The following is a 25,976-nucleotide window of genomic DNA, read 5'->3' as shown; positions in this document are numbered from 1 at the left end:
ATAAAAAAAAAAATGTAGCTGTATAATAAAGGGAAACACAATCAACTTTTAAACAGAAAGATAGAAAAATAAAATGACGTCAAAACTGAGTTCTCGATTGTAGAACAATCTAAAATGGATATAAACATCACCTGGCTGTTATTAGAATGTACACTGCATCCAGAAAGTATTCACAGCGCATCACTTTCTCCACATTTTGTTATGTTACAGCCTTATTCCAAAATGGATTAAATTCATTTTTTTCCTCAGAATTCTACACACAACACCCCATAATGACAACATGAAAAAAGTTTACTTGAGGTTTTTGCAAATTTATTAAAAATAAAAAAACTGAGAAATCCCATGTCCATAAGTATTCAACAGCCTTTGCTCAATACTTTGTCGATGCACCTTTGGCAGCAATTACAGCCTCAAGTCTTTTTGAATATGATGCCACAAGCTTGGCACACCTATCCTTGGCCAGTTTGGCCCATTCCTCTTTGCAAGCACCTCTCAAGCTCCATCAGGTTGGATGGGAAGCGTCGGTGCACAGCCATTTTAAGATCTCTCCAGAGATGTTCAATCAGATTCAAGTCTGGGCTCTGGCTGGGCCACTCAAGGACCTTCACAGAGTTGTCCTGAAGCCATTCCTTTGATATCTTGGCTGTGTGCTTAGGGTCGTTGTCCTGCTGAAAGATGAACTGTCGCCCCAGTCTGAGGTCAAGAGCGCTCTGGAGCAGGGTTTTCATCCAGGATGTCTCTGTACATTGCTGCAGTCATCTTTCCATTTATCCTGACTAGTCTCCCAGTCCCTGCCGCTGAAAAACATCCCCACAGCATGATGCTGCCACCACCATACTTCACTGTAGGGATGGTATTGGCCTGCTGATGAGCGGTGCCAGGTTTCCTCCAAACGTGACGCCTGGCATTCACACCAAGAGTTCAATCTTTGTCTCATCAGACCAGAGAATTTTCTTTCTCATGGTCTGAGAGTCCTTCAGGTGCCTTTTGGCAAACTCCAGGCGGGCTGCCATGTGCCTTTTACTAAGGAGTGGCTTCCGTCTGGCCACTCTACCATACAGGCCTGATTGGTGGATTGCTGCAGAGATGGTTTGTCCTTCTGGAAGGTTCTCCTCTCTCCACAGAGGACCTCTGGAGCTCTGACAGAGTGACCATTGGGTTCTTGGTCACCTCCCTGACTAAGGCCCTTCTCCCCCCGATCGCTCAGTTTAGATGGCCGGCCAGCTCTAGGAAGAGTCCTGGTGGTTTCGAACTTCTTCCACTTATGGATGATGGAGGCCACTGTGCTCATTGGGACCTTCAAAGCAGCAGAAATTTTTCTGTAACCTTCCCCAGATTTGTGCCGCAAGACAATCCTGTCTCGGAGGTCTACAGACAATTCCTTTGACTTCATGCTTGGTTTGTGCTCTGACATGAACTGTCAACTGTGGGACCTTCTATAGACAGGTGTGTGCCTTTCCAAATCAGGTCCAGTCAACTGAATTGACCACAGGTGGACTACAATGAAGCTGCAGAAACATCTCAAGGATGATCAGGGGGAACAGGATGCACCTGAGCTCAATTTTGAGCTTCATGGCAAAGGCTGTGAATACTTATGTACATGGGATTTCTCAATGTTTTTATTTTTAATAAATTTGCAAAATCTCAATTAAACTTTTTTCATGTTGTCATTATGGGGTGTTGTGTGTAGAATTCTGAGGAAAAAAATGAATTTAATCCATTTTGGAATAAGGCTGTAACAGAACAAAATGCGGAAAAAGTGATGCCCTGGGAATACTTTCCGGATGCACTGTATGTTGACTTGACTAACTTATTAAACTTTAAAAGTAATCAAATATCACGTCCAAACTGTATTTTCAGTTCTCTTATAAGAGGGTCAATGCTGCGTTTTTGCTTTGTTGGATATTCATCAGTTTATAGGCAAGGCAAGGTAACACGACTTTTAATGTCATTTGTCCATACACATAGTATATGGCTGAATGAAATTCTTTTCCTTACAGTCCCAGGTGCACAGGCAAAACATCAAACACCATAACATTACCAAAAGTGGTATCGACTACCTGTAGTCACTTCTTAGGGAACTGGATGAGAGATTAAGACCACCCCTTTCCCCAACTGTTGACGCTCCTTTTCCCCACCCTTTGATGCTGATTGGTCATTTGATTACATTTAGCTTTGACACAATAAATGTGTGATCTTGAATCGAAGTGCAATACACACAGAGCAGCTGCTAAGCGAAATGTAATGTTTCTACTTTACTTTTAGTTATGACATGTGATCTATGGACATGAACTAAAATGCAATATGCTTTTTTGTTGCATTTTTAACTGACATGAAAATAGCATACTGTAATGAAAAGCAATCAATGATTCGGTTGATATGTTTTTAATTATGTGAGGGACGAACCAGTGTCCCTGTTGGGATGGCCTCTGCTCTCTTGTCTGGCCCAGAGGCAATTATAAAGGGAGGTCAGCATGGGGCTGGCATCCCAGCATTTCCCTGGAGGGATCCGTAGGGTTGGGCCTGGAAGGTTGGAAGGACAGGGTAGTGGAGTACTGCCTCCTATGAGCAGAGCGTCCTACCATACACTGAGCAGGTAGCATCCAATACTGAGTTGTGGTCCCTGGCAGGTTCTGTGGGGCTGCCAGGGGGTGCTGTTGGATATTGACTGCACAAGGACCATTGTGGTCCTGCCTGGCCTGGAAGAGATTGAGCCTCAAATGTACCCCTGGGTCAGGCGGTAAAAGAATGCCCTCCGCTAGGCCCAGGGAGTCAGAGAGGAGAGATGGCCGTGGAGTTTTTAACCAGATTGTTTAATGCAATCTTGGAAAGCGAGAGGATGCCTGAGGAGTGGAGAAGAAGTGTACTGGTGGACCGATTTTTAAGAATCAGAGGGATGTACAGAACTGTAGTAACTACAGGGGGATAAAACTGATGAGCCACAGCATGAAGTTATGGGAAAGAGTAGTGGAAGCTCAGTTAAGAAGTGAGGTGATGATTAGTGAGCAGCAGTGTGGTGTCATGACAGGAACGACCACCACAGATGAGATGTTTGCTCTGAGGATGTTGGTGGAGAAGTAGAGAGAAGGCCAGAAGGAGTTGCATTGCGTCTTTGTGGACCTGAAGAAAGCAAATGACAAGGTGAGGAGAGAGGAGCTGTGGTATTGTATGAGGAAGTCGGGAGTGGCAGAGAAGTACGTAAGAGTTGTACAGGATATGTACGAGGGAAGTGTGACTGTGGTGAGATCTGAGGTAGGAGTGACGGAGGTGGGATTACATCAGGGATCGGCTCTGAGCCCTTTCTTATTTGCAATGGTGACGGACAGGCTGACAGACGACATTAGACAGGAGTCCCCGTGGACTGTGATGTTTGCTGATGACATTGTGGTCTGTAGAGAGAGTAGGGAGCAGGTTGAAGAGACCCTGGAGAGGTGAAGATCTGCTCTAGAGAGTAGAAGAATGAAGGTCAGTAGGATCACCAAGACAGAATACATGTGTGTGAATGAGAGGGAGGTCAGAGGAATGGTGAGGATGAAGGGAGTAGAGTTAGTGAAGGTGGAGGAGTTTAAATACTTGGGATGAACAGTACAGAGTAATGGAGATTGTGAAAGAGAAGTGAAGAAGAGAGTGCAGCCAGGGTGGAGTGGGTGGAGAAGAGTGTCAGGAGTGATTTGTGACAGACGGGTATCAGCAAGATTGAAAGGGAAGGTCTACAGGAGGGTAGTAAGACCAGCTATGTTATATGGGCTGGAGACAGTGGCATTGACCAGAAAGCAGGAGACAGAGCTGGAGGTGGAAGAGTTAAAGATGGTAAGATTTGCATTGGGTGTGACAAGGATAGACAGGATTAGAAATGAAGACACTAGAGGGTCAGCTCAGGTTAGACGGTTGGGAGACAAAGTCAGAGAGGCAAGATTGTTTGGTTTGGACATGTGCAGAGGAGAGATGCTGGGTATATTGGGAAAAGAATGTTAAGGATGGAGCTGCCAGGTAAGAGGAGAAGAGGAAGACCTAAGTGAAGGTTTATGGATGTGGTGAGAGAGGACATGAAGTTGGTGGGTGTGACAGAGCAAGAGGACAGGAAGATATGGAAGAAGATGATCTGCTGTGGCGACCCCTAACAAGAGCAGCCAAAAGATGAAGAAGATGGCTCGAGGGAAGAAACTATTCTGGTAGTGAAGGTCCAAAATGCTTTGGTACCTTTTTCTAGATGGCAGTAAGGTGAATAGTTTATGTGAGGGATGTATCATCTCCTCCTCAAAACTGATGGCTCTGCACATGCAGTGTGTAGTGTACATACCCGTGATGGAGGGAAGAGAGATTCTGATGATCTTCTCAGCTGTCCTCACTATCCGCTGCAGGGTCTTGGGATCCATGACAGTGCAATTCCCAAACCTGACAGTGATATGTCTGCACAGGATGCTCTCAGGAGTCCCTCTGTAGAAGGTGGTGTGGGTGGGTGGTGGGAGATGGGCAGCCTTCATAGAAAGTAAAGATACTGCTGGGCTTTCTTAGCTACGGAGCTGATGTTGAAAAACCAAGTGAGGTTCTCCATCAGGTGAACACCAAGGAATTTGATGCTCTTGAAGATCTCTACGCTTGAGTCGTTGATATACAGCAGAGAGTGGTCACTTCTAGATCTTCTGAAGTCAACAACCATCTGCTTTGTTTTGTTTACGTTCTGAGACAGGCTGTTGGCTTTGCACCAGTCCGTTAACCTCTGCACTTCCTCCTGGTATACTGACTCGTCATTCTTGCTGATGAGGCCCACCACAGTATATGTAGTCAGCGAACCTGATGATGAGGTATTAGTTGTACATTGCTACACAATCGTGAGTCAGTAAACTGGACAGCTGTGGACTAAGAACACAGCCCTGTGGAGCAACAGTGCTCAGCGTGGTGGTGCTGGAAATGCCGTTTCCAATCCTGACTGACTGGAGTCTCTCAGCCAGGGTAAAACACTGAAATGACCTGCTTGCATATCTTCCATGCATTTTATAGTATGATGGACACCAAGATGTAAATGGGACCATCTTAACTGTCCTCTGTTGGCTTCCTTTACATCTCTTGGCTGCTGGAAACAATGAAGGTTTCTGAATCTTGAAAAGCCACTCACTTTTGTGTTAAATTTTTTAGCAGCAGTAAACGGTTCCTAATTAAGGAAGTGTTGGGAAATAAAACCTGTAGCCAATGCAGCCCCCCCACCAGGATCCACAATTCTGACTGGTGGTTTGAGGGTGATGAATGCTTTATAACAGTAAATCGCACCAAACGTTTCTCAAGAGAGGAGAACCGACTCGTCCTCAACTGGAGTTACTGTACCATGGTGACTATGATGGCAAAAGCTCTAGCTGTGGATTTCCAGAGCCCCACTCACCTTACATCAGTGGTCCCCAACTCCAGTCCTGGAGGGACGCAGTGGCTGCAGGTTTTCATTCTGACCCTCTTCTTAATTAGTGACCTGTTATTGAAGTTAATTAACTTCTTTTGAATAAATTTTAATAGTCTTGTTCTTGAAGACTCAGACCCCTGAATCATTTCTTTACCCTTAATTAGCTGCCAAACAATAATGAGGTACAAAATGAGCCAAAACTTGACCAGCAAACTGCGTCCATCACACAATATCTGAAAATAAAGAAAGGTGGAAGTCTTAGGAATGTTGATCTGCTCAGGTCCACAAAATATTTCAACAGAGCTCTTAGAAAAGAGAAAATCAATAATTTTGGAAATGTCTACTATTGCACAATGAGAGCAGCAACAAGCCATGGAATTAAAGAACGAGTTTAATTAACGACAAGAATTGGCCCCTAATTAAGCAAATGGTTGGAGTTTGAGGCCCTGACTTAGTTGGTCTTCTGTTGGCTCCCTCACTTCACATTTCATTTCTGTGTGGGTGCCATTTAAGGAAAGAAATGAAGCAATTCATAGGAATGAGAAAGAAATTAAAAGTCAATTAAAATGAAAGGAAAAGGAATTAAATTAGCAGCAAAAACTGGTGTCACAAAAAACAGACGCAAGAGTCATAAAAAAGGTTTGGGGCACCAAAGCGTATAATATTTCTTGGCTGAAAAAGGATAAATTGTTCACACTGATGTGCTCAGAACGGAGTCCAAAACAGAACTGACGAGTTAGGGTAAAATATGGCGGCTTTAGAGGCCTACAAGGGAAGTGAGGTCATCCATGGCGGAAGCGGAAGGGTCCTCTTCCATAGGCTCTGACCTGGCCGTGATGTCATCAAATAGGAACGTAACCAGAAGGCTCTTCGTTCATAGGTTCCACACCGGAAGTGACATCACCAGAAGGGCCGGAAACCGGAAGTGTCATCGTCAGAAGGCCCGGAAGTGACATCGTCAGAAGGCCTGGAACCGGAAGTGACATCATCAGAAGGCCCAGAAACTGGAAGTGACATCATCAGAAGGCACAGAAAGCTGAAGTGATGTCATCAGAAGGCCCAGAAGCGGAAGTGATGTCATCAGAAGGCCCAGAAGCGGAAGTGATGTCATCAGGGCCAGGCGGAATTTCCCGTGAATGATCTGCAGGAAAACAAGAAAAAGGGTCAGCGCACTCCATCACCCCCTGGTCTGCCGTGGCATTACTCTCATTTAGGCCCTTTAGCTTAGCGCACGTGTGTGACACTGGTCACCAATTAAGAAAAGGGTAAGAATGAAAACTTACAGCCACTGTGGCCCTACAGGACCGGAGTTTGAGACCACTGCCTTACATTATATGTCAGTGATAACACCTGGTTGAACTATGGCTAAGATTAGGGTTGGGGGGGGGGATTTATTTGACCCAGGTCAAGTAAACCAGGTGACAAAAACCTGCAATCCAGTTGGGTGCCATGGGGCACTACTGAGTCGTGGGGCTGTGGAGGTCTGCAGCTGGAGCCAACTCAAACCTGTGGAGCTGGGCAGCCTTTGTGTGCAACGCGGTGCCAGAGGTAATTCAAACCATTCATTATGGGAACAAAAATGATTCATCAAAAGTCATCAGTAGAGCAGCCAAGAGCTGAAATGTGACTCATGAAATGTGTTTGTTGAGTTGGCTAACTTGCCAACTTAATTTTTTTTAATAATTTAAATTCAGATCTGTTTGATAACTGTTAGGACTTGTGTGTTGGCAGAAACGCCCATCTGCCTTTCAATTTTCAGGAGCCAAGTCAGGTCGATGGAAGGAATTGCAGGTCCACAAGTTGAAATGTTGGGACGCCAACCTGGTTGTCCCCGTTTAATCAAATGTAAAGTTGTAAACAAAATATTCACTCGACGGTGCCACAACAAAATGAAAATCGGATGTTTATTACTTTGGGAACCTCTCGTGGCTCAATACGCCAGTGAATAGAGCTCCGTCTATTGGGGACACCGTCGTATCTAGTGACACCTCCTTACGGGAACCATGGTGGGGGGACTGGAAAGGGGCGGAGTCAGTTACCCTCACTGGACGTCTTCTCATCACTCTGCAGGGAATGAAAGGAGATAAGGTTAGCACCAGTGCCCCCTCTCGACCCGGGGTGGTAGTACATACCTCAGAAGAGCCTGGAGGATGACATATCTGACACGCATGTGTCACACCACCAGTTCCATTACAGGGTTATGTATTAACATTTACAGATATCTCATAATGAAGTTCATGTGTTTTAAAATGTGGATCTACCTTTTCAGAAATCCAAAACTGTTTGAAACTTCTGAACTGCTTGTAATTCTACTTTAGTAACCCATAGAAACATCTGACAAAAAGATCTAAAAACGCTGAAGCAGCAGACTTTGTGAAAACCAACACTTGTGTCATTCTCAGAACTTTTGGTGACTCCTTTGGAGTTCTCAGAAGTATCTTGGTGGCCTCCCTCACTTGTTTTCTTCAGTGTTGGTGGATGGCCTGCTTTAGCAGATTTCCTGCTCTGCCATACTCTTTCTACGCCTTCATGACTAATTTAACTGGATATTCAGTGACTTGGAGATTTTCATTGAGTTGCTTGTTGTGTTCTTTTGTCCTCATGGTGGAGGTCAGGCCACCATACTGACTCACCACAAGTGGTGGGAACGTTATATAAAATCAAGTGAAACTATGATGACATTTAGTTTTTTGTAGCCTGGAGACCAGAATTGACAACACAGGACTCCAGATGAGTCCTCACCCGTGTGTTATAAAGCTTGAGCAGAACCTCCTGTGACTTGTACTCCACACACCAAGGTGCTACATAACCTGACATTCTGTTAGCCTCCTTGATGGCTTCTGAACACTGTCGGGAAGTCGATAGCTTAGAGTCCACTATGACTCCTAAATCCTTCTCATAAGGTGTACTCTCGATGTTCAGACCTCCCATTGTGTATTCAAACCTAACATGTTTACTTCCTATATGTAATACTTTACATTTACTGACATTAAATTTCATCCCCATGTAGCCCTGAATCAGCTCAGTCGCTCTTCTCTGGACCTTTTCTAGTGCTGTTATGTCCTTTTTGTAGCCTGGAGACCCAAAGTGCTCACAGGACTCCAGATGAGTCCTCACCCGTGTGTTATAAAGCCTGAGCAGAACCTCCTGTGACTTGTACTCCACACATCAAGGCGCTATATAACCTGACATTCTGTTAGACTTCTTAATGGCTTCTGAACACTGTCTGGCAGTTGACAGTGACAAGTCCACAATGACTCCTAGATCCTTCTCATAAGGCGGACTTTGATTTTCAGACTTCCCATTGTGTATTTAAACTTCATTTTTTCTTCCTACATGTAATTCTTTACATTTACTGACATTAAATTTCATCGTTCACAAATCTGCCCAAACCTTAATGCTGTCCAAGTCCTCAAATCAGCCTAGTTGCTCTTCTCTGGACCTTCTCTTGTGCCATTATGTCCTTTTTGTAACCTGGAGACCCAAACTGCACCCAGGACTCCAGATGAGGCCTCACCAGTGTGTTATAAAGACTTGAGCAGAACCTCCTGTGACTTGTACTCCACACATCAAGGCGCTATATAACCTGACATTCTGTTAGCCTTCTTAATGGCTTCTGAACACTGTCTGGCAGTTGACAGTGACAAGTCCACAATGACTCCTAGATCCTTCTCATAAGGCGGACTTTGATTTTCAGACTTCCCATTGCGTAGTCAAACTTGACATTTTTTCTTCCTACATGTTATACTTTAAATTTCATCATCCACGAAACTGCCCAAGCCTGTCTGCTGTCCAAGTCCATCTGTGATGATCCAATGGATGCCGATTATCTGCCAATCCCCCTATCTTGGTATCATCTCCAAACTTAATCAGCTTGTTCCTTATATTCCTATCCGAAACGTTGAACATTATTCAAGTTATTGTCTGTTTTTTACCTGCATTTTTTATTACTTTTTAATTTAATATTTTTTGCTGCTGGAGTATGTGAATTTCCCCCTGGGATTAATAAAGTATCTATCTATCTATCTATCTATCTATCTATCTATCTATCTATCTATCTATCTATCTATCTATCTATCTATCTATCTATCTATCTATCTATCTATCTATCTATCTATCTATATTAAATGTAGCAGCGGCCCCAGCACTGACCCCTGCTGGACACCACTCTTTACGTCAGTCAATTCTTATCAGGTACCTCACCCCATCACCCTCCGTTTCCTGTGTCTGAGCCAATTCTGCACCCACCTACATACCACACCCTGAACTTCCACTCCTTTTAGTTGCCCAACCTCTCACGTGGCACCTTATCAAATGCTTTCTGAAAATCACTATTAATAATATTATACGCTCCATCTCTGGCCTTGTCCTTTTGCTGCTTCCATAGAATTTCACCATGTTAGTAAAAGAGGATCTCCCTCTTCTGACCCCATGTTGACTGTTCCTAATAACTCCTGTCCTTGCCAGGTGTTGCTCAATCTTATCCTTAATAATTCCTTCCATTAATTTTCCTGTGATGCATGTTAAGTTTACTGGCCTATAGTTGCTTGGATCTGCCCGGTCTCCCTCTGTATATAACGGGATGATATTTGCCATTTTCCAGTTCTTCAGAATATCCCAAGTGTGCAGTGACTTCCTAAAATATGCATCAAGGGTTTATATCTGCTGTGGGGAACAGCCCGGACACAGACAGGTAGACAAGATGTTATCACCCAACACACGTTTATTTACATTATTTACATTCATTGTAGTGCACATTCGCCATTGGGCAGGGCACTCACCTCCTGGGTCTCGTTTCTCTGTGGCGCCGTCCTCACTGCGCTGCCGTCTCGGACGTCCTCAGCGACAGTGTGCCTGCTGGAGCTCGCTGCACTCCGGCAACGTCCTTGATCTCTTCCCCGCACCAGGGGAACATGGCCATTTAGTGGACCGGTGGCGGGCCATGAGGTGAATCGCTTTTGCGGGGTTGTGCATGCGCCGCTCCCGCGGCGTGTGTGTGGGCTAACCTGCTGCTCTGGACTGCCCACAAAATTATTTTTTTGGGGTCCCTGCCTTGTATCAGGCAGAGAGTCCCATCTGGGATGCCATTGTGGGGAACAGCCTGGACACAGACAGGTAGACAAGATGTTATCACCCAACACACATTTATTTACATTATTTACATTCATTGTAGTGCACATTCGCAGCACCAATCACCCCTTAAGTCCTGGCCACAACACAATGCCTTCTCCAAGTCTCTGGTCAGCCTCCACTCCTCTTCACCAAGCTTCGTCCTCTTGCCCCTGACTGGAGGGAGGCGGCCCCCGGAAGGACTCCAGGTGTATCCCGAGGGCTTCTGTAGACATACCTCTGTGTGGCGGAAGCTCTGTCGGTGTATCCGGAAGTCCTCCGGGTGTCCCCAATCCTCTTCCCCCCAGCACTTACGGGTGTGGCGGAAGTACTGAGGTCCAGGGCTCCCAAGGCATCGGGGCGCCCCCTGGCGGTGACCACGGGCCCCTACAGGGTTGAGCTTCCAAGCTCTGTACCCGTGGCCCCCAAAGTAACCAGGGCGGGTGCCACCTCGTGTTCTGGAGGAGGCACAAGCCCTCCTTCGGTCCTCCTGGGCATCCCGGCTGGGTACCACACTGCACTCAGTAACCTCCTTAAGAACTCAGGAGTAAACACTGTCTTGTCCTGGTGATTTGTTTAATTTGAGCCTATTTATCTCAACAGCTCTTCTCTCTCTCTACAATTTCTAATTCCCTCAGTACCTCCTTAGTAGTCCCTTTTACTGCTTGAAGGTTGTCTACCTCCTCACATATAAAGACCTCAGATAAATGCCAGTTTAGAGCTTCTGCAATCTCACTGTTTCCATTTTTTAATTCCCTTTAACTATTCCTGATGCTCTTCACTTCCCTCTTGACTCTTCTTTTACAGCTAAAATATTGAAAGTATCTCTTAGGGTCTTCTTTCGCTGTATCTGCTGTATTCCTCTACAGCTGTCTTTTAGCCTCCCTAATATGCTTTGTGACAGATAGGGGGCGCTGTCGTCCCCTTGAACCCTTGGAACAGATGCCAGACACCAGATAAAAGTCCAAATGTTGACTTTATTATAATAATAAACGTGCACAAGCACCTCCACCTTCACTATACTTAATAATAAATCAATAATAATAACAATAATCACAACAATAATCTCAATCCCTGCAGTGGGTTGGCACCCTGCCCGGGATTGGTTCCTGCCTTGTGCCCTGTGTTGGCTGGGATTGGCTCCAGCAGACCCCTGTGACCCTGTGTTCGGATTCAGCGGGTTGGAAAATGGATGGATGGATAATCTCAATCCTCCACACCTCCCAGCAGCTCAGTCACCCTTCCTCCCAACTCGGCTCAACGCTCTGGTGTTTCCCACAGTCTTTCATAGTCCTTGATCCGGAAGTGCTTCTGATCCTTCAGTCCATGTGATTACCCAGCACTTCTGGGTCAGGTGAAAACTCTTCTTCTTCTTTAGCCCGGAAGCACTTTATTTCTTCCATCCTTGTGACAGGGAAGTACTTCCAGGCTATACGAATAATACACGTCCTTGAGCCTCCCTGCAGCGTCCTCTGGTGGCCCCCATGGTATCCAGCAGGGTTGTGAAGGAAAACTCCAAGGTCCATGATGCCCTGCTGGAATTCGGGGCATCTCCACACTGCAGGAAGGGCTCCATCTGGCGACTTGGGGGTATTGGCTGGGATAAGCTGCCGGCCATAGTCCACACCTTCTTAATAGTCGCCCTCATGTTCTCAGATGCTCTACAATTCACATTGCAGTTATTTATCTTAAATATCTTATTCTTCTGTTTTTCCTTTGCAGCTTCTTTTCTAACTCTTTATTAACTCTTTTAGGGCTAATTTTTTTTTGTTTCTTTTCTCCCAGGGCTGAATATTTGTCCAAAAACTAACTTTTTTTAAAAAAAGAACACAAAACAATTGTTTAACATATCAAATCAACAAAAAATATTTATTTTTGACAAATGTTACTGTCTTGCATGTTGTTTGAGCCTGCATATGCTATGATTTCACATACATATCACATACATGTTACACAGCAAAGTCCTGCAAAGTCTGATCTCGCTCAAAGCAGCCAATTTCAGTCATTGCCACATTGCACTCCTTACAATATGTGTTGCACTGGTGCCTCCTTTTCAATTGTCTGCTGCTGCACTTTAGTGTGTACTGTAGAGAGACAAGTCACCTGTTTGACATCGTGCCATGGCAATGCCGCCAAGTTTTCTGCCCACATGAAAACCGGATTAGATAGATAGATAGATAGATAGATAGATAGATAGATAGATAGATAGATAGATAGAGTGCATCCAGAAAGTATTCACAGTGCATCACTTTTTGCACATTTTGTTATGTTACAGCCTTATTCCAAAATGGATTAAATTCATTTTTTTTCCTCAGAATTCTGCACACAACACCCCATAATGACAACGTGAAAAAAGTTTACTTAAGGTTTTTGCAAATTTATTAAAAATAAAAACATTGAGAAATCCCATGTCCATAAGTATTCACAGCCTTTGCTCAATACTTTGTCGATGCCCCTTTGGCAGAAATTCCAGCCTCAAGTCTTTTTGAATATGATGCCACAAGCTTGGCACACCTATCCTTGGCCAGTTTGGCCCATTCCTCTTTGCAGCACCTCTCAAGCTCCATCAGGTTGGATGGGAAGCATCGGTGCACAGCCATTTTAAGATCTCTCCAGAGATGTTCAATCGGATTCAAGTCTGGGCTCTGGCTGGGCCACTCAAGGACATTCACAGAGTTGTCCTGAAGCCACTCCTTTGATATCTTGGCTGTGTGCTTAGGGTCGTTGTCCTGCTGAAAGATGAACCGTTGGCCCAGTCTGAGGTCAAGAGCGCTCTGGAGCAGGTTTTCATCCAGGATGTCTCTGTACATTGCTGCAGTCATCTTTCCCTTTATCCTGACTAGTCTCCCAGTCCCTGCCGCTGAAATACATCCCCACAGCATGATGCTGCCACCACCATGCTTCACCACCATGCTTCATTGGCCTGGTGATGAGCGGTGCCTGGTTTCCTCCAAATGTGACGCCTGGCATTCACACCAAAGAGTTCAATCTTTGTCTCATCAGACCAGAGAATTTTCTTTCTCATGGTCTGAGAGTCCTTCAGGTGCCTTTTGGCAAACTCCAGGTGGGCTGCCATGTGCCTTTTACTAAGGAGTGGCTTCCATCTGGCCACTCTACCATACAGACCTGATTGGTGGATTGCTGCAGAGATGGTTGTCCTTCTGGAAGGTTCTCCTCTCTCCACAGAGGACCTCTGGAGCTCTGACAGAGTGACCATCAGGTTCTTGGTCACCTCCCTGACTAAGGCCCTTCTCCCCTGATCGTTCAGTTTAGATGGCCGGCCAGCTCTAGGAAGAGTCCTGGTGGTTTTGAACTTCTTCCACTTACGGATGATGGAGGCCACTGCGCTCATTGGGACCTTCAAAGCAGCAGAAATTTTTCTGTAACCTTCCCCAGATTTGTTCCTTGAGACAATCCTGTCTCGGAGGTCTACAGACAATTCCTTTGACTTCATGCTTGGTTTGTGCTCTGACATGAACTGTCAACTGTGGGACCTTCTATAGACAGGTGTGTGCCTTTCCAAATCAGGTCCAGTCAACTGAATTGACCACAGGTGGACTCCAATGAAGCTGCAGAAACATCTCAAGGATGATCAGGGGAAACAGGATGCATTTGAGCTCAATTGTGAGCTTCATGGCAAAGGCTGTGAATACTTATGGACATGTGCTTTCTCAGTTTTTTTATTTTTAATAAATTTGCAAAAACCTCAAGTAAACTTTTTTCACGTTGTCATTATGGGGTGTTGTGTGTAGAATTCTGAGGAAAAAAATGAATTTAATCCATTTTGGAATAAGGCTGTAACATAACAAAATGTGGAAAAAGTGATGAAGCGCTGGGAATACTTTCCGGATGCACTGTAGATAGATAGATAGATGAAAGGTGCTATATGATAGATAGATAGATAGATAGATAGATAGATAGATAGATAGATATGAAAGGCACAATAGATAGATAGATAGATAGATAGATAGATAGATAGATAGATAGATAGATAGATAGATAGATAGATAGATAGATAGATACTTTATTAATCCCAAGGGGAAATTCCCATACTCCAGCAGCAGCATACTGATGAACAATATTAAATTAAAGAGTGATAACAATGCAGGTATAACAGACAATAACTTTGTATAATTTTAACGTTTACCCCCCCGTGTGGAACTAAAGAGTCACATAGTGTGTCGGAGGAACGATCTCCTGAGTCTGTCAGTGGAGCAGGACGGTGACAGCAGTCTGTCGCTGAAGCTGCTCCTCTGTCTGGAGATGATCCTGTCCAGTGGATGCAGTGGATTCTCCATGATTGACAGGAGTCTGCTCAGCGCCCGTCGCTCCACCACAGATGTCAAAGTGTCCAGCTCCGTGCCTACAATAGAGCCTGCCTTCCTCACCAGTTTGTCCAGGCGTGAGGCGTCCCTCTTCTTTATGCTGCCTCCCCAGCTCACCACCGTGTAGAAGAGGGCGCTCGCCACAACCATCTGATAGAATATCTGCAATCATCCAATTTATCCAATTTATCATCCAGCTGTACTCCCGGGTATTTATAGGTCTGCACCCTCTGCACACAGTCACCTCTGATGATCACGGGGTCCTAAAATCCACCACCAGCTCCTTGGTTTTGCTGGTGTTCAGTTGTAGGTGGAGTATCAACCTACTCCTAATTCAAGCCTGTTCCTGTTGTTACTATTACTATATTAAAGAGCATCAAATAATGAAAAGAATGAGTTGTTCCATGCGTCCTCCTTAATCAGTCAAAGGCCTTTTTCAAGTTTGGGCAGGCACTGATGCAGTAAACCGAAATAACTTGACAATAACCAAAAACAAAATGAAACACATAGTACACGAACAGAACAATATTATAAAATACAGTGGAAAACAATGAAACATAATCAAAAAAGAACACAAAACAAATCACTTTAAACCTGACTGCAGGGAGGAACCCTGGCTTGACCCTACCAGCCAAGTTCTGGCCCGCGGTTTCGATTTCCCAGCTTGAGTTTCAATCAGGTGGACCACTGACTCTTCGTCGCCCTCTTGTGGCACCGTTTGTGTGTCTAGTGATAGACTGGCATTGCTGTTCATACCTGGGAAGTTTTCTTACCTTGACCTGTAGGAACAGAGAATTGGCGAATAGATGGGAGGGCAGACATTTTAAATTTAGTAACCAAAGATGTTTTTTTGTTTGCTTCTTCCTAGCGCTGGGATCAGAAGCTCCGAAACCCCCGAAGACTAAAAAGTGATGGCGATCCTGGCAGAAACAATGGCAGACCAAGTCGTCACTAAATGCACCTGATGGAAATCAACCTGGACAGAATGGCGAGAGAATCTCCTTCTGTAAAGAGCAAAGAGGAAATTGCACTATTGCACGTTTTTGTTATACTATTGACTCTGAATTTTAGGTGATCGTAGATTATGATTGTATTCTTCATTTTTCGACCTTCATCTCCCATCCTTCATTTTGGGACCATTCAATGATGGTGGACACGACTTATGGGAGTTTTATGCATTGTATACTGAGGAACCAATGGTGGACATTTATTGACGGGTGAAACGTGACTCAAAGGAGAGCCAAGTCCAGATGACAGTAAGTGTGGCCGAATAGAAGAGCCGTCACGAAAGGGAAGTGAATGGAGTCTCGTCCGAAGCAATGCAGCAAAAACGATAAAAGCGTTACGAAAGTAAAAAGACATACGAGAAAGGAGACTCCAGCAGTTGAAAGAGTGGAGACAAGCAAAGGTGGAAAGATGACAAAGTGTGAATGTCGAGTCCATGATGCTCTGTGATATCGGAGGTGAGGGCGGGGCTAGGGGAGGGGTGGGGTTAGGGGCGGGGCCTGGCCAGCGCCACTTGTCTGAAAGGCTACACTATTTTTTGTTTTTTTGTTTCTTTTCTTTTTTGTTCAATCAACTTTTCCTTTTGGAATATTTTAGCTTCTCTGCTGGGCTGAACACTTCACATCACAGACTTGTTCTTCTTTAAAAAAAAAAAAAAAGTCTGCACTTTCTCTTTTGAATTCTTTATTAATGTTATTGACTGCGTTTTAATAATGATTAATAAATGATGGCCTTTGCTTATACCAATAAATGAAACGCTGGTCTTGTTTTGTTTGATCAGATTCAACGGCGGGGAGTAACAGGACCCCTTTGTAAGTGTAGTGACCCACTTGTCTTTTTTATTTTTTTTGTGTGTCCATTTTTGTCATGGGGCGGTACGGTGACGCAGTGGGTAGCGCTGCTGCCTCGCAGTTGGGAGACCTGGGGACCTGGGTTTGCATTCCGGGTCCTCCCTGAGTGGAGTTTGCATGTTCTCCCCATGTCTGCGTGGGTTTCCTCCCACAGTCCAAAGACATGCAGGTTAGGTGGATTGGCGATTCTAAATTGGCCCTAGTGTGTGCTTGGTGTGTGGGCGTGTTTGTGTGTGCCCTGCGGTGGGCTGGCAGCCTGCCCGGGGTTTGTTTCCTGCCTTGTGCCCTGTGTTGGCTGGGATTGGCTCCAGCAGACCCCCGTGACCTTGTAGTTAGGATATAGCAGGTTGGATAATGGATGGATGGATGGATGGTATACATTGCCTTTGCTATGTTCAAAGCACTCAAAAAAAGTGCAAACCTCAAAAACAAAACTTAGGTCAATACCCAAAGCTTAGGCCTCGTCTATCCAAATCAGCCTGGCCCCAAACTCAAGATGCAGGCTTGCAAACACAGTTCCAAATCACAAATGCAAGTGTAATCGCAAAACAAAGCAAAAGGGGTCAGAATATCCGACAAAAGTGCAGAATAAACTCAAGAGAGCTCACCACACCATGAGCACATTTAATGAACCGTAGGGGACTGTGTGTTTTCCTAGGCTTTATAAGGCTGATGGTACTCCCTTGATGGTGATGGACAGGGGGCCTGAGGGATCACCAAACACATGGAACATTATAGAAGATACATAGACACATAAAAAACAAAACGACTAACACTATTAACATAAAGAAAGGAATCAAAAATAAGCAGTAAAGTCATTAACCCCAGTCTGGAGAGGGGGGAGCCCTGAGTGAAGTGCTTCAATAATGGATGCATAAAAATAAAAAAGCAAGATTATTAAAATAAAATACTAAATAATACTTAACAAAACAGTAAAAAAACCCCACATTAAATAAGAACTTAAGCAAGAGAGTGAATCTGATTTCATGTTGTGTGAATGTCACTGAAATGAGTCAATGTCACAACATTTTCTAACCCCCTTTCCCAGCTAGCACAGGGTGCAAGGCAAGAACAAACCCTGGACAGGGCGACAGTCCATTGTAGGACAAACGCACACAGTTTTGTGTCGCCATTTCACCTAACCTGTATGTGTTTGGACAGTGGGAAGTAACACGGGGAGAACATGCCAACTCCATGCAGGGAGGACCCGGGACGCGAACCCTGGTGTCCTTAATGCGAGGTATAGCAGCGCTACTACTGCACCACCCAATGAATGAAGTGACAAATAAATTCATAAAGAAATAAGCAGCAAAAATATATTTCATGACACATTTAATTATTTATGCGGTGGGCTGGCGTCCTGCCCAGGGTTTTTTTTCCTGCCTTGCGCTCTGTGTTGGCTGGGATTGGCTCCAGCAAACCCCCGTGACCCTGTGTTCAGATTCAGCGGGTTGGAAAATGGATGGATGGATGGATTTTTGCCATGGGGGACCACCCACAACAGACATGGAGCATCACAGAGGCACTGAAACATGAACACAAACGATTGTAAATGAACATTAACTACATGAACACATACAAAAGAATCAAAAATGGATGAAGGAATTTGAACCCCAGTCAGAGGAGGAACCCTGGTTGAGATATAAAATAAAATTGAACAGATAATATACGAGGGGGAGTCAAGCTAAAGTTAGAAAATGGGATTTATCAGAAAAGAGAACAAACCTTCACAAAACCGATCATGTCATTCACTTCTCCATGGAGTCTCCACCCTTCTTCTCAATGCACTGGCGCCACCTGCCTGGCAGTGCTCGGATTCCAGCAGAATGAAAGGTTTGGTCTCGTTCTCGTTCATCCCATTTTCTAACTTTAGGCTGACTCCCTGTGACAATGCAGGTTCTGCTCTATGGCGCTCGTTTCCTTTTAGGGAGCCTCTTGAACCCGACACCGTCGGTGACGCAACCGTATGAGCTGGACAATGACGACACCAAATGAAGCAAAGTGCAAACAGTACTTTTATTAAAACAACAAAGCCAGTGTCTAAATAAATAGTGCAGTGCATCAAAATGTCCATAAATAAATAATCCATTAAAAACAAGTGGTCCAAAGTGCAGGTTTTAAAAAATTCCAATAATTAAATAAATTTAAAAATGAGGTTAAAAACAAGGGCTAGAAGTAATTCCCTTTAAAAGCAAAGCCCGGTGCTTTCTTTAGCTGGCGGCTCCCCTGCTTCTCCCATTCGGGGCCCTGCACCAGGTGAGTCGCCCTACCTGCAGCTGACCTTCTCCTTCTTCTGCTGGTCTGGTAGCTTCCCGATCCCTGGCTTTGTTCAGCTCCTCCGGACTGAGACTTGGGTTCCCCAGTGACCAGGGTGCTCACACCAGGGCTTCGACCGCTCAAGCCTCCGACTCTCGCTGTCTTCCATGGCCTCATGCCTTCCTGAGTGCCTTAAGTGCCAGCAAAGCAGTGGATCCAGATGGAGTATCGCCACGATTGCTGAAGGTCTGTGCGTCGGAGCTGGGGAGTCCTCTACAGCGCATCTTCAACCTGAGCCTGGAACAGGGGAGAGTCCCGAGGCTTTGGAAAACATCTTGCATCACCCCAGTCCCAAAGGTATCACGTCCTAGTGAGCTGAATGACTTCCGGCCTGTCGCTCTGACGTCACATGTGATGAAGAACATGGAGCTGCTGCTTCTTCACTAACCAAAGGCCACAGGTCCGCCACACCCTCGACCCTCTGCAGTTCGCATACCAGGAGAAGGTGGGAGCGGAGGATGCCATCATCTACATGCTACACCAATCACTCTTTCACTTGAACAGAGGCAGTGGTGCTGTAAGAATTATGTTTCTGGACTTCTCTAGCACCTTCAACACCATCCAACCTCTGCTCCTTAGGGACAAGCTGACAGAGATGGGAGTAGATTCATACCTGGTGTCATGGATCGTGGACTATCTTACAGACAGACCTCAGTATGTGCGTCTCGGGAACTGCAGGTCTGACATTGTGGTCAGCAACACAGGAGCGCCGCAGGGGACTGTACTTTCTCCGGTCCTGTTCAGCCTATATACATCAGACTTCCAATACAACTCGGAGTCCTGCCACGTGCAAAAGTTTGCTGACGACACTGCTATTGTGGGCTGCATCAGGAGTGAGCAGGAGGAGGAGTACAGGAACCTAATCAATGACTTTGTTAAATGGTGCGACTCAAACCACCTACACCTGAACACCAGCAAAACCAAGGAGCTGGTGGTGGACTTTAGGAGGACCAGACCCCTCATAGACCCCGTGATCATCAGAGGTGACTGTGTGCAGAGGGTGCAGACCTATAAATACCTGGGAGTGCAGCTGGATGATAAATTGGACTGGACTGCCAATACTGATGCTCTGTGCAAGAGAGGACAAAGCCGACTATACTTCCTTAGAAGGCTGGCGTCCTTCAACATCTGCAATAAGATGCTGCAGATGTTCTATCAGACGGTTGTGGCGAGCGCCCTCTTCTACGTGGTGGTGTGCTGGGGAGGCAGCATTAAGAAGAAGGATGCCTCACGCCTGGACAAACTGTTGAGGAAGGCAGGCTCTATTATAGGCACGGAGCTGGACAGCCTGACATCTGTGGCAGAGCGACGGGCACTGAGCAGACTCCTGTCAATCATGGAGAATCCACTGCATCCACTAAACAGGATCATCTCCAGACAGAGGAGCAGCTTCAGTGACAGACTGCTGTCACCGTCCTGCTCCACTGACAGACTGAGGAGATCGTTCCTCACCCACACTATGCGACTCTTCAATTCCACCAGGGGGAGTAAACGTTAACATTATACAAAGTTACTGTCTGTTATACCTGCATTGTTATCACTCTTTAATTTAATATTCTTTATTTATCAGTATGCTGCTGCTGGAGTATGTGAATTTCCCCTTGGGATTAATAAAGTATCTATCTATCTATCTATCTATCTATCTATCTATCTATCTATCTATCTATCTATCTATCTATCTATCTATCTATCTATCTATCTATCTATCTATCTATCTATCTATCTATCTATCTATCTATCTATCTATCTATTTATTGTCGTACATGGCTGGGGGTCAGACACAGCCGGGATGCCTGGAAGGACGGAGTTGTGGCATATTTGTCCTCCGGGCCACGAGGGGGCAACCGCCGTGGAGTAGAAGATGCCCACGGAAGGGGAGCAGGGAGGCTCAAGTCCTTTGTGGCCTCTGGTCACCGCCAAGGGGTGCCCCGAGCCTCATGCAGCCCGGGACTTATTTACTGTACTTCCGCCACACAAATGGAGGACAATCCTTCCAGGGTCACCGGGAGTGCTTCTGGGTGCTCTCCTGATGCTTCCGACACACCAGGACGTGATGTCATGGAGAGCAGCTGAAGCTCATCCGGGTGAGGATAAGAGGGGCCGCCTCCCTCCAATCAATGAGCTGGAGTCGGGAGCAGGAGCAGGATGAAGCTCCTGGACAGAGAGTGCAGGTGACCCAGGGACAAGGAGAGAGAAGGCCCAGGAGAAGGGAGACTGGGGCTAGAAGCACTGTGGGAGTTGTGCGGGACTGACGTGTGTTGTGGAGAAGAGAAATAAACGGTATTTGGTTAAATATGTGGTCTCCGACTGGTGGTGTCCAGGCAATTATCACACTAATAGATTAGATAGATAGGTGAAAGGTGCTATATAATAGATAGATAAAGGCACTATATAATAGATAGATAGATAGATAGATATGAAAGGCACTATATAATAGATAGATAGATATGAAAGGCACTATATAATAGATAGATAGATAGATAGATAGATAGATAGATAGATAGATAGATATGAAAGGCACTATATAATAGATAGATAGGAAAGGCATTATATAATAGATAGATAGATAGATATGAAAGGCACTATATAATAGATAGATAGATAGATAGCTAGATAGATAGGAAAGGCATTATAATTATAGATAGATATGAAAGGCACTATATAATAGATAGATAGATAGATAGATAGATAGATAGATAGATAGATAGATAGATAGATAGATAGATAGATAGATAGATAGATGAGAACTTTATTAATTTCAGAGTATATTTCGGGGTTACAGAGACCAAATAAGAAGAATGCTCCTTAGCTTTAAGGATATTACCAAAGAGTAAGTATTAATTAAGTATAAAGTGACTTAGAATTACACGGAGCCTCATCGTTTACAATTTGACAGTTTTCATATTCTACAGCATGACCGTCAACGACACACTATTTTTCATGCAGTGTCCTATTCTGTTAAGATATTGTGGTGTCATTTCTACATGGTGTGACCGAAATGTATGCAAATGCCCTTAAATGAAAGTCTACCTTGTGCACTTTAATCACATCTGAATTGTTTGTTTTGAACTCTAAAATTGTTGGGCAGTGGGGGAAATTAAGGAAAAATGTGTCCTTGTCCCAAACATTATCGATGGCACCGTCACTGAGGAGATAAACTCAGAATCACCATTACCAGGAAATAGTACAGAAGAAAAATCTTTAAAGTGAATTTCACAATCAAAGGCCAACAAGACCACAGAGATGATGTAAAAAGAGTCTCCATTGTGGTCGAATGAAGAACTACAACTCCACAAGAAGAAATGTTGCAGGAGAAACCTGGACGTCCTCATTTAATCAATGGAAAGTAATCAACAAAACACACACCTGATAGATAGATAGATAGATAGATAGATAGATAGATAGATAGATAGATAGATAGATAGATAGATAGATAGATAGATAGATAGATAGATAGATAGATAGATATGAAAGGCACTATATAATAGATAGATAGATAGATAGATAGATAGATAGATAGATAGATAGATAGATAGATAGATAGATAGATAGATAGATACTTTATTAATCCCAATGGGAAATTCACATGGCTACAAAGGAAGAAAAAAAAGCTTCCACAAAAGTTGTGAATGTCTTGTGTCACGCGGGGTCACCTTCCAGGCTCATCTGAGGTAAGGGCAACCGCTCCAGGACACCGGGGGGCGTAATCGCTAAGTCTTGTATCTCTCCTATCACCCACAGCTCCGAGAAGATGTCCATTTATGGTAACTGACCAGGCCCCTTCAAATGCAGGAGGTATAAAAGTGAGGCTCTCCCGAGAAGTTGGGTCTCATTCAGGAGATAAGCACACCACCTTAGGGAACTCTGATTCTGTGACAAGACCACCCTCCGGAGCCCATTGCAGTGAAGCCAATGGCTAACTCCTTAACTGTTGTTAGCTCTACTCTAACACGTGCTTATCGTTTTCAGATTTTTTTTGTCTTAAGTAAACGGGGTGGTCCGGTTGACACCCCAGTCTCCCATTTGACTCCTGTCCTTCCCTCGACTGATGACGCTCTTTCAGACACTTAGCTAGGAGCTCCGTCCTGCGGTGTGCCCTTTAACTGAGTGACACCACCATCTGGTGGTCAGGGAATATATGGCTGAGGGTCCAGAGTCAAATGCCCTCGCTGGGTATTTTTTCAGAACTGTATAGGGAACGGAGGAGGACAGGGTTAGCGGCAGCGCCCCCTTCTCATCCCAGAGTGGTAGCACATACTTCAGATGAGCCCAGAGAGTGATCCACTGACACGCATGTGTGACACCATTGACAGAGGACCCTAAAGTTAACACAATATGGTGGCTTTTGTTTAAATCTCCCCTACACTCTTATAGCCTACTTCATTTTTTTTCTTATCCCAAAGCGTTTATCAGGTGATGTCCTTTAAATTCCAAAGTATAATCCACATCTTGCTTACTATTGTAAAAAAAAAAATCAGAAATGACGAGCGGCAATTCAAATAATCCAGAAGTCAGAGGAGTGCTGAGTGGCATTTCATCAGCTCTTAATAGCTCAGCTATGCGTCTAGTCATGGCGGTGCTCCACTAATCCCCGCCTAAGAGCTCTTAATAGCCGGGTCTCAGATTTCTTATTACTCATAACTTTTACAATGTGGACTTGGCAGCCTTCAAAGCGATGTGTCTGTCATTCGAGTACTTGGCTTGTCTGTGCTTGGATCGCAAAGAAAGTGACTCCCCTCATAGCTGAGGGCTGAAAGTAGAAGGAAGGGGCACATCTGGACATGAGGAGAATCTGCAAAGTCCACTCAGGCAACAGCCGGGAATGACGTTGAATCCACTGGATCTGAGAGACAGAATCTTTAACCACCCTTAAAAATGAAAGAAAGTAAAAGTTAAAAGATTACAATTAGCCCGTTCATCATTAGTGAAGACACATCTGACGTCTGCCACACCAACGAGTCTCTACGTCCAGTTACAATCCAGGGTGTGGATATAGAGAGTTGGTGCACTGCTACAAGTACTCGGGGTTCCACATCACTGACAGTAGAAAGGGCAACAGCAGGCCCACCAAGTCAAGAAGCTAGTAAAAAGGGCAGGCTGGGACACTCTCTGGACCCCGAGGAGGAGATAATGAAGACAAAACCGAGTGCCATTATGGACAACGCTGCACACCCTCTCTGTGACACACCAATGCTGAGGACTTCCAGCCAATGAATTATTCAGCAGATGTGTGTCAAGAAATGTGACTGGGGGTCCTTCATACCAACTGCAATATGCCTGTATAGCACGTCACGGGGAATGGGACTGCCAAGTCAGACGTTTTCTTTCTTTTTAGTCATTCTGGTGTGTGTTCAGACCTCGGTGTGTGTATGTGTGTGACCATACCTAATGTCTTCTTCACGCAGCTTCTGTGGTAAAAGACTCTCTTTTTAGCAGTCCAAAAAGATCTAAATTGGTTTGTTCTCAAAAAGGGTTTCTCCCTTCCCTCTTCCATGGAGTAACACTTTTTCATTCTCCCGGACTTCATTGAATTTGACAATAAAAACTCAAGGCGTCTGCTTCCTGGACCTTCGGATGAGATGTAAAACTGAGGTCCTGACTCTCTGTGGTCATAAAAGATCCCTGGGCATCCTTTGTAAAGAGTAGGGTGTATGCCAATATCCTGGCTAAACTGCCCACCACGGCCTAGTCATTCTGGCCCCCCTGTCTCTAACTCAGGGGTCTCCAACACGTCGGTCGCAAGCTACCGGTAGCTCACAACCCCCTTTCCAAAGGGTTAATGAATCCTACATAAATTTGAAAACTTGTTTAGTCAAATTAGGGCTGGGCGATCTTTCCAAAAAATCACATCACGAGCCTTTAAACACAAAATCACGATCCACAGTCTGAATTGCAATCTGTCTTCTGAATGTGGCGCACACTTAAGAGAATATCCAGTGTGAGAGGCGGCCGGCAGCTTATCCCGGCCAACACAATCAAGGCCGCTAGATGGAGTCATCCCTGCAGCATGGAGGTGCCCCGGATTCCCGCAGGGCATCATGGGAGATGGAGTTCGACTTCACAGCCCTGCTGGGTGCCATCGGTTGATGCTGCAGGGAGACTCAGGGATTTTTATTTTCCCTATAGCCCATTGCAGTGAAGCCAATGGCTAACTCCTTAACTGTTGTTAGCTCTACTCTAACACGTGCTTATTGTTTTCAGATTTTTTTTGTCTTAAGTAAACGGGGTGGTCCGGTTGACACCCCAGTCTCCCATTGGACTCCTGTCCTTCCCTCGACTGATGACGCTCTTTCAGACACTTAGCTAGGACCTCCGTCCTGCGGTGTGCGCTTTAACTGAGTGACACCACCATCTGGTGGTCAGGGGATATATGGCTGGGGGTCCAGAGTCAAATGCCCTCGCTGGGTATTTTTTCAGAACTGTATAGGGAACGGAGGAGGACAGGGTTAGCAGCAGCGCCCCCTCTCATCCCAGAGTGGTCATAAAAGATCCCTGGGCATCCTTCGTAAAGAGTAGGGTGTATGCCAATGTTCTGGCTAAACTGCCCACCACAGCCTAGTCATTCTGGCACCCCTGTCTCTAACTCAGGGGTCTCCAACACGTCGGTCGCAAGCTACCGGTAGCTCACAACCCCCTTTCCAAGAAGCTCGCCAAAGGGTTAATGAATCCTACATAAATTTGAAAACTTGATTAGTCAAATTAGGGCTGGGCGATCTTTCCAAAATATCACATCACGAGCCTTTAAACACAAAATCACGATCCACAGTCTGAATTGCAATCTGTCTTCTCAATGTGGCGCACACTTAAGAGAATATCCAGTGTGAGAGGCGGCCGGCAGCTTATCCCGGCCAACACAATCAAGGCCGCTAGATGGAGTCCTCCCTGCAGCATGGAGGTGCCCCGGATTCCTGCAGGGCATCATGGGAGATGGAGTTCGACTTCACAGCCCTGCTGGGTGCCATCGGGTGACACTGCAGG

At 45.1% G+C, this 25,976-nt stretch overlaps 1 protein-coding gene across 1 annotated transcript in view; it reads left to right on the top strand.

Moving 5' to 3' along the window:
- Positions 1 to 16,587, top strand: part of frzb (frizzled related protein) — a 73,198-nt gene extending 56,611 nt beyond the window's left edge. The window contains exon 6 of the mRNA XM_051930695.1: positions 15,695 to 16,587. Within this exon, the coding sequence (XP_051786655.1) occupies positions 15,695 to 15,781 (87 nt within the window). The 3' untranslated portion in view covers positions 15,782 to 16,587. The remainder of the gene's footprint in view (positions 1 to 15,694) is intronic.
- Positions 16,588 to 25,976: the final 9,389 nt, after the last annotated feature.

The sequence above is a fragment of the Erpetoichthys calabaricus genome, chromosome 8 (genome assembly GCF_900747795.2).
Source record: "Erpetoichthys calabaricus chromosome 8, fErpCal1.3, whole genome shotgun sequence".
In the NCBI taxonomy this organism is placed as follows: Eukaryota; Metazoa; Chordata; class Cladistia; order Polypteriformes; family Polypteridae; genus Erpetoichthys; species Erpetoichthys calabaricus.
The sequence above is the reverse complement of the archived record's forward strand: the minus strand, read 5'-3'. Positions and strand labels throughout refer to the sequence as shown.